This window comes from Coregonus clupeaformis, chromosome 33 (genome assembly GCF_020615455.1).
Source record: "Coregonus clupeaformis isolate EN_2021a chromosome 33, ASM2061545v1, whole genome shotgun sequence".
In the NCBI taxonomy this organism is placed as follows: domain Eukaryota; kingdom Metazoa; phylum Chordata; class Actinopteri; order Salmoniformes; family Salmonidae; genus Coregonus; species Coregonus clupeaformis.
Window position 1 is genome coordinate 29,986,451 of NC_059224.1, and position 12,753 is coordinate 29,999,203.

The 12,753-nt window shown below is 41.8% G+C and overlaps 2 protein-coding genes across 2 annotated transcripts in view; both read right to left on the reverse strand.

Moving 5' to 3' along the window:
* LOC121549160 (enoyl-[acyl-carrier-protein] reductase, mitochondrial) overlaps positions 1-3,614 on the reverse strand; it is a 5,066-nt gene extending 1,452 nt beyond the window's left edge. The window contains exons 1-8 of the mRNA XM_041861030.1: positions 3,605-3,614; positions 2,297-2,428; positions 1,886-2,029; positions 1,591-1,693; positions 1,395-1,497; positions 1,221-1,294; positions 1,013-1,073; positions 815-887 (exon numbers count right to left, since the gene is read on the reverse strand). Of these exons, the coding sequence (XP_041716964.1) occupies positions 815-887; positions 1,013-1,073; positions 1,221-1,294; positions 1,395-1,497; positions 1,591-1,693; positions 1,886-2,029; positions 2,297-2,428; positions 3,605-3,614 (700 nt within the window). The remainder of the gene's footprint in view (positions 1-814; positions 888-1,012; positions 1,074-1,220; positions 1,295-1,394; positions 1,498-1,590; positions 1,694-1,885; positions 2,030-2,296; positions 2,429-3,604) is intronic.
* A 7,568-nt stretch (positions 3,615-11,182) lies between these two features.
* Positions 11,183-12,753, reverse strand: part of lama2 (laminin, alpha 2) — a 148,048-nt gene continuing 146,477 nt past the window's right edge. The window contains exon 66 of the mRNA XM_041860716.2: positions 11,183-12,054. Coding sequence (XP_041716650.2) covers positions 11,894-12,054 — 161 coding nt within the window. The 3' untranslated portion in view covers positions 11,183-11,893. The remainder of the gene's footprint in view (positions 12,055-12,753) is intronic.

Here is a 12,753-nt window from a genome sequence, read left to right on the forward strand (position 1 = left end):
GCTAGGCTGGGCATAGTTAAAACCCTGGATGGGAGACCAAAGGCATAGTTGTATATAAATCAACTGTCCAGTAGGTGGTGCTGCCCAGCCTTAAACATGGAAACTCATACCTGAAAATGAATAGTAATTCTCATGGTTTTTTAAATGTTGACTTATAAAAACAATGTGAAACCTATAAGGAAAGCATTTCTTTTGTCGAGGTTACATTGTCAGAACATACACACTTTTTTATAATATTCATAGATGACTCATATAATTCATATATTTTGCCTCAAATATGTCACAATTTTTATTTTACTAGGCAAGTCAGTTAAGAACTCATTCTTATTTACAATGACGGCCTACACCGGCCAAACTTGGGCCAATTGTGCGCTGCCCTATGGGACTCCCAATCACGGCCGGTTGTGATACAGCCTGGAATCGAACCAGTGGGTCTGTAGTGACGCCTCAAGCATTGAGATGCAGTGCCTTAGCCGCTGCGCCACTCGGGTAGCCCAATTGAATACAATCATGTATTCAATTGTGTATGTCATATAAGGTATATACTGTATGTCAACACATATACAAATACACCATTGACATATAAGGAAAAACATAAAAAATCTTACCAGATACTATGTAATTATATTAAGTATTTGATTTTTGTACCAATAATATTCTTCTGCCATACAAGATTCTTATTTGTTTTTCATGATTCTTTTCCATATGGCCACATGGTTCAGTCAAATGGTAAAGGTTCTTGGTCAGATTTTGAAAGTTGAATAAAGTGTGCACTAGAGGGTTGAAGTGAGTGAGCTTTGTGCAGCAAGTTTACCTTGACTGTTGTTTCTTTTCCACTGCGTCATCCAGAATCCTTGTAATGTGATGTTCTTAAAAATGAGTGATTTCTTTTCGAGAGCCAAAAAAAACAGAAATGTCAAAGATGTACTGTAAGCAAGGTTACATATAGTGCAATTTACAGTGCAATTTGAGAATCATTTGAGATTATGTTGAACAACAAATATGAACTCACAGCTGGAATCTGAAGAGGCTTTTTGGCCATCCCACCATATGTCACTAATGTTGCCCCATCACTGTGAGGGCATTCAAAAAGAGGGATTAGCTTTCATAGAGAATCAGTCCTTTCAAAGCCAAAACTAACATGATGGATTACATTATTCATGCAGACCATGTTGCAGTAAAGATTTTGGCCAGAAACCCTTAATCATGACAAAACCTACCAAAGACTAGAGAGGACAAGTCCACCACTCCGGCCTCCCACACAGTTTAAACCCAGGATGGGCTTTGGGAGCTCCTGAAATGGCAATACATTAGTATAGTCTACAATTGATTCTTGGAAAGAAGCCAACACCTCTAATCTCATCATACATTTTATGGTATAACTATTCTCTCACCTGAATTAGGTTATCCAGACCCAGACATTGCAGCTCTTCTTCAGTAATAACAAAATCAGCTCCCATCAATTTTAGTTCCTCCTCCAACTCTTGCCGATTGGGTCTGAGAGAAAAAAGCTCTAAAATCAGCTCCTTGAATATGGATACTATTGTTATGTTCTGGGTCGATACTGATGTAGCTAGACAGAGTCCCCACCTGTCTCTGATGATGTTGATGGTCTTCACCCCCAAGGCAGCAGCTATTTGAATGACAGCCTGACCCACTGCACTGTTGGATCCATTCTGTATCACAGTGGCCCCTGCAGACAATGAATAAATGAATGAATGAAGCAATTATTAATTAATGAATGAATACTTGTTTACTGCTTATAAAGCACCATTTCATAAAAAGTGTCACACTTGAGTGACAGTAGCTTGTACAGGCAACAAGAATAGACCAAAAGGACAGAGTGTCCCACAGAAATAATGTTTATCGAACTACTATTGTCTACCTGGTTTGAGTGTAACAAAGTCCTGCAGCATCCTGTAGGCAGTGCAGGGGTTCACCCCGATGGTAGCAGCCCCCAGCAGAGGGATGTCCTTGGGGACCTGGAGAAGGTCATCAGCCTCACACACTGCCTCTGTCCTCCATGTACCTTTAAACAGAACCCCACCCAAACGCTGTCTCACAATGATGATGTCATGTCACACAACACAAATACAACAAGTAGTTTGAGACTTTGAGATGTAAATATTAATGTCTGATAATACGTTCCAAATTCAAACGATTTTCACTCTGTCTCAATCATTTCTTATCACTAAATCTTTGTCAGGGTAAAAACCAAAGGTACCCACATTGCCCTACCACTACTGTGGTGTTACAGACAGAAGAGGAATGTACTTTAGTACTGATGTTTTCTTACCAAAGCCAGCATCCCAGGGTATGACCCAGTCTCCTGGTCTCAGAGAGGTGACCTTCCAACCAACCTCCACCACCTCACCCACTCCCTCATTCCCACCCACAGCAGGAAACACGGGAAGGATTGGGTATGTGCCTGTGGATTACAATGCAAGGAACTGTTTTATACCCTGTGTAGGCTCAAAAACCCGACCCCTAGGCAACAGCAGTGTTAATCCGGAACATTTAATAATTGTGGGAGGCAAACGGAATGTCTAGAGATAATCTATGGTAACACGAGGTAACCGGAGCCAGGCTCCAGCACCTTATGGATGATAAGTAGGATAACCCAAGGTTATGCCAAAATTAGGGTTAGGGTTGTGGTTAAGGCTGGGGTTGGGTTGAACTGGGATGTGGACATGAAGCTAGGGTTAGGGTTGTGATTGAGACTGGGGTTGGGTTGAACCGGGATGTGGACATGAAGCTAGGGTTAGGGTTGTGGTTGAGGCTGGGGTTGGGTTGAACCGGGATGTGGACATGAAGCTAGGGTTAGGGTTGTGGTTAAGGCTGGGGTTAGGGTTGAACCGGGATGTGGACATGAAGCTAGGGTTAGGGTTGTGATTGAGGCTGGGGTTGGGTTGAACTGGGATGTGGACATGAAGCTAGGGTTAGGGTTGTGGTTCAGGCTGGGGTTGGGTTGAACTGGGATGTGGACATGAAGCTAGGGTTAGGGTTGTGGTTAAGGCTGGGGTTGGGTTGAACCGGGATGTGGACATGAAGCTAGGGTTAGGGTTGTGGTTGAGGCTGGGGTTGGGTTGAACTGGGATGTGGACATGAAGCTAGGGTTAGGGTTGTGGTTGAGGCTAGGGTTGGGTTGAACCAGGATGTGGACATGAAGCTAGGGTTAGGGTTGTGGTTCAGGCTGGGGTGTGGACATGAAGCTAGGGTTAGGGTTGTGGTTGAGGCTAGGGTTAGGGTTGAACTGAGATGTGGACATGAAGCTAGGGTTAGGGTTGTGGTTGAGGCTGGGGTTAGGGTTGAACTGGGACGTGGACATGAAGCTAGGGTTAGGGTTGTGGTTGAGGCTGGGGTTAGGGTTGAACTGGGACGTGGACATGAAGCTAGGGTTAGGGTTGTGATTGAGACTGGGGTTAGGGTTGAACTGAGATGTGGACATAAGCCTAATGTAACCCTAGCCCTGTTCAATCACCCCTCTACATGCTTTTTTCTTAGTTATTATAAAGTGTTACCATATCTCTTAAAGATACAATCTCGATTGGGTTAAAACTGATTATCTATCATGTATTATTGATTCATCCAGTATGAATGTTACCTTGTAGCATGTTAATATCAGCTGGATTCACTGGTGCTGCCAACATCCTCAGTCTGACACTGTGTTGACCCATGGCTGGCAAGGCCATCTCTTCCATTCTATTATATGGACAATAACACAATCATGTAACTTAGAAATTGCCATCCACATTGCTGTTTATGTGTTTCTTTATTCATATTGAGGAAACAAGTTTACAGCTACAGTTAGATAGCAATGATTAAGAGTTAAAACTGGGGAAACAGCACAAACCAGTGGCCATAATGTCTTTGACGATCTGTTTATAGTTTTTTTCATTAGCTTTGGGGCTATTTTCACAAGTATGTGGTGAATTTTCAAAACTCTTAGTACAAAACTCCAAACTGGTAACAATTGTAAGTCTTATATGCAAAACCTTTTATTGTGCATTAATTTCTTTCACCACACAACCATTGATCCCATATACTGGGAAAAATTGATTTAATCACCAAAACACAACATAATGGTATCTTCTCAATTTAGTTGTTTTAACGACCAGTTAATCCAAAGGCAAAAAATGCAAGATACATGTTTCAAAATTTCCCTTTGAATGTAATTTGTTATAGCATTGTAAGTTACAGTACATTGATCTGTTTCCACATTAGGAAATGCACTTGCATTACCCCTTAAAATATCCATCCTTTCTAGTGCATGTGTAATCAAAGGTGTGATCATTGAAGACATCTTTCACAATCATTGATGAAAAAAATATATACACTACCGGGTCAAAAGTTTTAGGACACCTACATTCAAGGGTTTTTCTTTATTTGTTATTATTTTCTAAATTGTAGAATAATAGTGAAGACATCAAAACTATGAAATAACACATATGGAATCATGTAGTAACCATAATACTTTTGAGATTCTTCAAATAGCCACCCTTTGCCTTGATGACTATTGGCATTCTCCCAACCAGCTTCACCTGGAATGCTTTTCCAACAGTCTTGAAGGAGTTTCCACATATGCTGAGCACTTGTTGGCTGCTTTTCCTTCACTCTGCGGTCTGACTCATCCCAAACCATCTCAATTTGGTTGAGATCGGGGGATTGTGGAGGCCAGGTCATCTGATGCAGCACTCCATCACTCTCCTTCTTGGTCAAATAGCCCTTGCACAGCCTGGAGGTGTGTTGGGTCATTGTCCTGTTGAAAAACAAATGATAGTCCCACTAAGCCCAAACCAGATGGGATGGCGTATCACTGCAGAATGCTGTGGTAGCCATGCTGGTTAAGTGTGCCTTGAATTCTAAATAAATCACAGACAGTGTCACCAGCAAAGCACCCCCACACCATAACACCTCCTCCTCCATGCTTTACGGTGGGAAATACACATGCGGAGATCATCTGTTCACCCACACTGCGTCTCACAAAGACACGGCGGTTCGAACCAAAAATCTCACATTTGGACTCCAGACCAAAGGACACATTTCCACTGGTCTAATGTCAATTGCTCGTGTTTCTTGGCCCAAGCAAGTCTCTTCTTATTATTGGTGTCCTTTAGTGTGGTTTCTTTGCAGCAATTCGACCATAAAGGCCTGATTCATACAGTCTCCTCTGAACAGTTGATGTTGAGATGTGTCTGTTACTTGAACTCTGTGAAGCATTTATTTGGGCTGCAATTTCTGAGGCTGGTAACTCTAATGAACTTATCCTCTGCAGCAGAGGTAACTCTTGGTCTTCCATTCCTGTTTCGGTCCTCATGAGAGCCAGTTTCATCATAGCGCTTGATGGTTTTTGCGACTACACTTGAAGAAACTTTCAAAGTTCTTGAAATGTACCGTATTGACTGACCTTCATGTCTTAAAGTAATGATGGACTGTCATTTCTCTTTGCTTATTTGAGCTGTTCCTGCCATAATATTGACTTGGTCTTTTACCAAATAGGGCTATCTTCTGTATACCCCCCCTACCTTGTCACAACACAACTGATTGGCTCAAACACATTAAGAAGGAAAGAAATTCCACAAAGCTGGTTGAGAGAATGCAAAAGAGTGTGCAAAGCTGTCATCAAGGCAAAGGGTGGCTATTTGAAGAATCTCAAATATAAAATATATTTTGATTTGTTTAACACTTTTTTGGTTACTACATGATTCCATATGTGTTATTTCATAGTTTTGATGTCTTCACTATTATTCTACAATGTAGAAAATAGTAAAAGTAAAGAAAAACCTTTGAATGAGTAGGTGTTCTAAAACTTTTGACCGGTAGTGTATACTGTTCTGATATAATTACAAAATAGGTGTACTTTAATCAAGTGAAATAAATGAAATGAATAAAATAAACATAATGTTTAGCAGGCACTAGTTTTCATCATGCCTGCCTTGAGAATTTGGCCATAGGCTCTCATCGACATCGCAGTAAATGTTCTCATTGTTCATGCACTTGGGGAAAAAAACTTTTGGAATGGCGAACTCGACTTGAGTTCTTGTGCCCCCTCGGGCTCATGTGGTGGGGGAGATCTTCTCTGCCTTGTCTCAGGGTAATACGTTTGTGGTCTGTTGATATCCCTCTGGTGGTGTGGGGGTTGTGCTTTGGCAAAGTGAGTGGTGTTATATCCTGCCTGGTTGGCCCTGTCCGAGGGTATCTTTGGACGGGGCAACAGTGTCCCCCGATCCCCCCTGTCTCAGTCTCTAGTATCTATGCTGCAATAGTCTATGTGCCGGGGGGCTACTGTCAGTCTGTCCTATCTGGTGTTTTTCTCCTGTCTTATCTGGTGTCCTGTGTGATCTTAAGTACTAGCCCTCTATTTCCCCCATCTCTCTCTCGCTCTCTCTCTCCCCTCACAGAGGACCTGAGCCCTAGGACCATGCCTCAGCACTACCTGGCCTGACGACTCCTGGCTGTCCCCGTCCCCAGTCCACCTTGTCGTGCTGCTGATCCAGTTTCTGCTGTTCTGCCTGCGGTTATGGAACCCTGTCCTGTTCACCAGATGTGCTACCCTATACCCAGTATGTAAACATTATTAAAGTGACCAGTGTTAAATTACTATGTACAGTTGAAGTCGGAAGTTTACATACACCTTAGCCAAATACATTTAAACTCAGTTTTTCACAATTCCTGACATTTAATCCAAGTAAAAATGTCCTGTCTTAGGTCAGTTAAGATCACCACTTTATTTTAAAAATGTGAAATGTCAGAATAATAGTAGAGATAATTATTTATTTCAGCTTTTATTTCTTTCATCACATTCCCAGTGGGTCAGAAGTTGTTTAACTTGGGTCAAACGTTTCAGGTAGCCTTCCACAAGCTTCCCACAATAAGTTGGGTGAATTTTGGCCCATTCCTCTTGACAGAGCTGGTGTAACTGAGTCAGGTTTGTAGACCTCCTTGCTTGCACACACTTTTTCAGTTCTGCCAACACATTTTCTATATGATTGAGGTCAGGGCTTTGTGATGGCCACTCCAATACCTTGACTTTGTTGTCCTTAAGCCATTTTGCCACAACTTTGGAAGTATGCTTGGGGTCATTGTCCATTTGGAAGACCCATTTGTGACCAAGCTTTAACTTCCTGACTGATGTCTTGAGATGTTGCTTCAATATATCCACATAATTTTCCTTCCTCATGATGCCATCTATTTTGTGAAGTGCACCAGTTCCTCCTGCAGCAAAGCACCCCCACAGCATGATGCTGCCACCCCCTTGCTTCACTTTTTCCTCCAAACATAACGATGGTCATTATGGCCAAACAGTTCTATTTTTGTTTCATCAGACCAGAGTACATTTCTCCAAAATGTACGATATTTGTCCCCATGTGCAGTTGCAAACCATAGTCAGGCTTTTTTATGGCGGTTTTGGAGCAGTGGCTTCTTCCTTGCTGAGCGGCCTTTCAGGTTATGTCGATATAGGACTCACTTTACTGTGGATATAGATACTTTTGTACCTGTTTCCTCCAGCATCTTCACAAGGTCCTTTGCTGTTGTTCTGGGATTGATTTGCACTTTTTGCACCAAAGTACGTTCATCTCTAGGAGACAGAACGCGTCTCCTTCCTGACCGGTATGACGGCTGCGTGGTCCCATGGTGTTTATACTTGCATACTATTGTTTGTACAGATGTACGTGGTACCTTCAGGCATTTGGAAATTGCTCCCAAGGATGAACCAGACTTGTGGAGGTCTACAATTGTTTTTCTGAGGTCTTGGCTGATTTCATTTGATTTTCCCATGATGTCAAGCAAAGAGGCACTGAGTTTGAAGGTAGGCCTTGAAATACATCCACAGGTACACCTCCAATTGACTCAAATTATGTCAATTAGCCTATCAGAAGCTTCTAAAGCCATGACATCATTTTCTGGAATTTTCCAAGCTGTTTAAAGGCACAGTGAACTTAGTGTATGTAAACTTCTGACCCACTGGAATTGTGATACAGTAAATTATAAGTGAAATAATCTGTCTGTAAACAATTGTTTGAAAAATTACTAGTGTCATGCACAAAGTATATGTCCTAACCGACTTGCCAAAACTATAGTTTGTTAACAAGAAATGTGTGTAGTGGTTGAAAAACGAGTTTGAATGACTTCAACCTAAGTGTATGTAAACTTCTGACTTCAACTGTACATAGGGCAGCAGTCTCTAAGGTGCAGGGTCGAGTATCGGGGGGTAGCCGGCTAGTAACAGTGACTAAAGTTCAGGGCAGGGTAGTGGGCGGAGGCCGGCTAGTGGTGACTATTTAACAGTCGGATGGCCTGGAGATAGAAGCTGTTTTTCAGTCTCTCAGTCCCAGCTTTGATGCACATGTACGGTCTCTGCCTTCCAGATGGAAGCGGGGTGAACAGGCTGGGGCTCGGGTGGCTGAGGTCCTTGATGATCTTCTTGGCCTTTCTGTGACACCGGGTGCTGTAGATGTCCTGGAGGGCAGGCAGTGTGCCCCCGGTGATGCGTTGAGCTGACCACACCACCCTCTGGAGAGCCCTGCGGTTGTGGACGGTGTAGTTGCCATACCAGGCGGTGATACAGCCCAACAGGATGCTCTCAATGGTGCATCTGTAGAAGTTTGTGAGGGTCTTGGGGGCCAAGCCGAATTTCTTCATCCTCCTGAGGTTGAAGAGGCGCTATTGTGCCTTCTTCACCACACTGTCAGTGTAGTTGAACCATTTCAGGTTGTCAGTGATGTGCACGCAGAGGAACTTGAAGCTTTTCACCCTCTCCACTGCGGCCCCATTGATGTGGATGGGGGGCGGGCTCCCTCTGCTGTCTCCTGAAGTCCACGATCAGCTCCTTCATTTTGTTGACATTGAGGGAGAGGTTATTTTCCTGGCAGCACTCCACAAGTGTCCTCACCTCCTCCCTGTAGGCTGTCTCGTCATTGTTGGTAATCAGGCCTACCACTGTTGTGTCATCTGCAAACTTGATGATTGAGTTGGAGACGTGTGTGGCCACCTTATGACCTTAAACAACTATATGGGTAATGCAAAAGCAAAGTGCACAAAAATCTAAAATCTCAATGTGTTCATCCAACTTTCTTGGCTGTCTGATGGTGCATGTGAAGGTATGTCATGATCAGGAATGCCTGAACTCGGAGCCCGTTAGAATACCAAGGCAAACTGCAGTAACTGCAGTCAAAACACAGTGAAACAAAGCCAGAGTGCAGTAACTTCACTTACTGCTGTTTGCCTTGGTTTTTACTTGGATTTTGTAGTTACTGCAAATTTGACACTCGATTTTCTCTGAAACTGAACATAATTGAACCAGGACACTTTGTCACAAGATTTTCAGTTGTATTTTTTTAAACTAAAAATGATAAAAAATTAAATAAAATGACGACAACATTTCACAAGATAAAAAAAGATACTACAAAGCCTGATTTCAGTCTTAACTCAATTTTGACCAAATGTGTAGTTACTGCTGTTTTCAATTGTACGGCAGAGTACAGCTCTGATCTTGCCAATATCAGATTGTTTAAAACTTACCGTGAAGTAAAATCATAATAGTCATCATTCATAATAGTACATAAATTTTAAAATGTTTTAGTCATTTAGCAGACGCTCTGATCCAGAGCGATTTACAGGAGCAATTAGGGTTAAGTGCATTGCTCAAGGGCACATCGACAGATTTTTCACCTAGTCGGCTCGGGGATTAGAACCAGCTACCTTTCGGTTACTGGCACAACGCTCTTAACCACTAAGCTACCTGCCACCCTAAAGTATATATCATACTTTATATGTTTATACTTTACAAACATACATTTTCATTATGTAGTTCTCAAAATCTGTAGTAGAAAAAAACAGTTCACATAAAATCGATAGGTTTACCAAACGGTTCAGTGACGATCAATTAAGAGCAGTCGGATTAAGAAATAGTAAAATGTATTTTAACAAACGAGAAGACAATCATATCAAAAGTAATGTTAGCATTGCATTGTGAAAAGCAATTACTTTATATGAACATGTATTGCAATGTGGAACGTATTTCTAGATGAAATACTGATTAGGTTTGGTGAAAAGTGACTGTATGATTTTGTGTATTGTACTGTACTTATTAGTCAATTGAAAATTTGCTTAGAGTTTTGAAACAACTGCCTTTTGATGATCTGTTTTGGCAGAACTATTTTCATTTCACAGTGAGCATCTCAAACACACTCTCCAATCGACACACATGTATGACAACATCATATGATCCCTTACCTGACTGTGTCATAGTGATGTCCGTGCTGTCTGTAGACCAGTGCTGAGCAGGAGTGGAGCTGCCGTAGAGCACCAGGGGCCAGGGTGGTTCTGCTCTCTCTCTGCCACAAGGATAGCACTCTCTCCTGGGTCAGTCTGAACAGAGCCCCCCTCATGACGGCCGAAGCAGCGGAGCAAAGGCCACACTATGGATGAATCAGTTCTACTTCTACACTGGGAGGTAATGGTACACTACCTCCCAGTACACTGTAATCTCACTTCCTTAAACCTGATAGTCTTAATAGACTGGGAGGGTGAAGAAAGCATGTGTTTTCCTATATCTCATCTCCATTGTGGTGGTGACCCTGAAGCTAAATACTTCATGATTGTGTAACAGCCTGTTAAACAATCTACTGTATGTAAAAATCGGAAATTCCCAATGCAGCTCATAAGAATGAAAGTCGGAAAAGGTCAAGGTAAATTTGTTATAGCACTGAAGACATTTGTAGAGCTGAATTGGAGGGATAGTTTACCCAAATTACAAAATGACACATTGGTTTCCTTACCCTGTAAGTAGTCTGTGTACAAGGTATGATTTGGTTTCCAAATGCTAACGTTTTAGCATTTGTGGCACAAATCCCATTCAAGTCATGGTACAGATATTAGCATTTTTCGAGCACCATGTCCAAATCATCCAATATTATCTACAATTGAATGTGAAGCTCAACAAAGTCCCTCAAAGATGATTTGAACATGATGCACAAAAAATGCTAATGTCGGTACCATGACTTTGTTAAAACGTTATATTTGGAAACAGTGCCAGGGAAACGAAACCAAGGCATGGATTGCTGTCATACCTTGTCCATAGACTGCTTATAGTGTAAGGAAACCAATATGTCCTTTTGTAATATCCCTTTAAGCATTTATACATCATGGTATTAAAAAAATATTTAAATGCACTTCCAAATCAGATTGCAAACATATCTGTTGCTTAGCATTTTATTTTCATAATTCTTCCAATTTCAGTGCAGTTCACTGTTTGCTGCATAGATAATAGACATAGCCTACTGTAAAATAGTTGATAATAAAATGTGTGTGTACCAGATTGATAGTAGGCGTGTTTCTCTGTTGCTAGAAGGTTAGGCAGAGCAGCAGACTAAGGCAGTTCCTTGTTGGAAGAAATGTTGCTAAATTAATATATGGGAAATGAAGCAGATTACAACATGTGGCAATCCTCAAGATCCCGAGTGTAAGTTAAAAGTAACGGTTTGACATTGTAATAAAGACAAGAAAATGATTTGAATGCCTTCAAAGCATATATTTGAAAATGCTGCTTGTTGTTAAACGGTACAAATTCCAACCACACCATGCATACGGTTTGCTACATCACATGTAGTTTAGACAAACAGGGGGCTTAAGCCATACAGGAGAACAGAAGGGGATCCATAGTTCTCTAAATGAACCATGGTTGTATACTAAGTCATCCTACAGGTTCCACTCACTTTGGAGGGGGTTGGGATACTTCACACTCTAAAAAAGCAATCCAAACTCTGGGTATAAAGCTGGCTGGCCGTCTGATTCAGCATAAGGGAGAGGTTACAGTCTGGTAAGTTGTGTTTCCATGTGTTTTGGTGCTGCTGCTGTGCTTCAGGCAGTGACAGGCTTTGGTAGTCCGTGTTTAGGCTGCATTGGCTGGGCAGGTTAGGGGTTGAACCCCCTTGAATTCCAGGCCCTTGTTGAATTGAACCTCCAACACTTTGGATGCCTTGGTTATCTTCAGGTTGCGCATGCAGCCTTTGAATGAAGTACTAGAAGTCAGGCCAAACTGCTTGAGCCCCTCTGGAAAAGAGATAAAAGACACCATTGATTTATGACTGTTATTTTCTGCCCCATTAAGCACATTCATGTTTCTATTTCATAAATCAGAAAGCCGATGACTGCTTGACGTTATTACTTTGATTATATCCTGATGTTTAGATAGGAAGTAAAGCACAAACATTTTCAACATTATAGTGGAGCACTGTTTGCTTCACAGTATCCAGGGTCATGTTCAGGAGGTATAAATGTAACCTGATTCCACAGGCATCCCACCGGGCACAGACATCGTTGAAGCCATGAAGTTCAAGGCCAATCGCGGTACTGCAGGCATCGTTTTCAGAAGACAGGGTCCCCCATTATCGTGAAGGGGAAAATGGCAATCTACGTGGTCAATCTTAATATAAATAAAATATTTTTTTGAAGACAATCATGGTACCAATAATTGCTTCTATTACACCAGATGTATGTGCTTGAACCGATTATTTTAAAATCGCAGATGAAGTTATAAGTGTAATTTAGTAGCTAATGGCAGCCTGCAGTACCTCGGTCGCCATTCAACTTGAGATACTCAATGAGAGGGGGCAGCACTGAGCTAGCCTGCAATGTCACTTCCTGGAGTAGCTCAAACTGCACATGTTATGTCTACATAAATCTTTAAGACGCCATCTTAAAGGTATACTTCGGGATTTTGGATTTTGGCCATCTGCTTTCCCAGAGTCA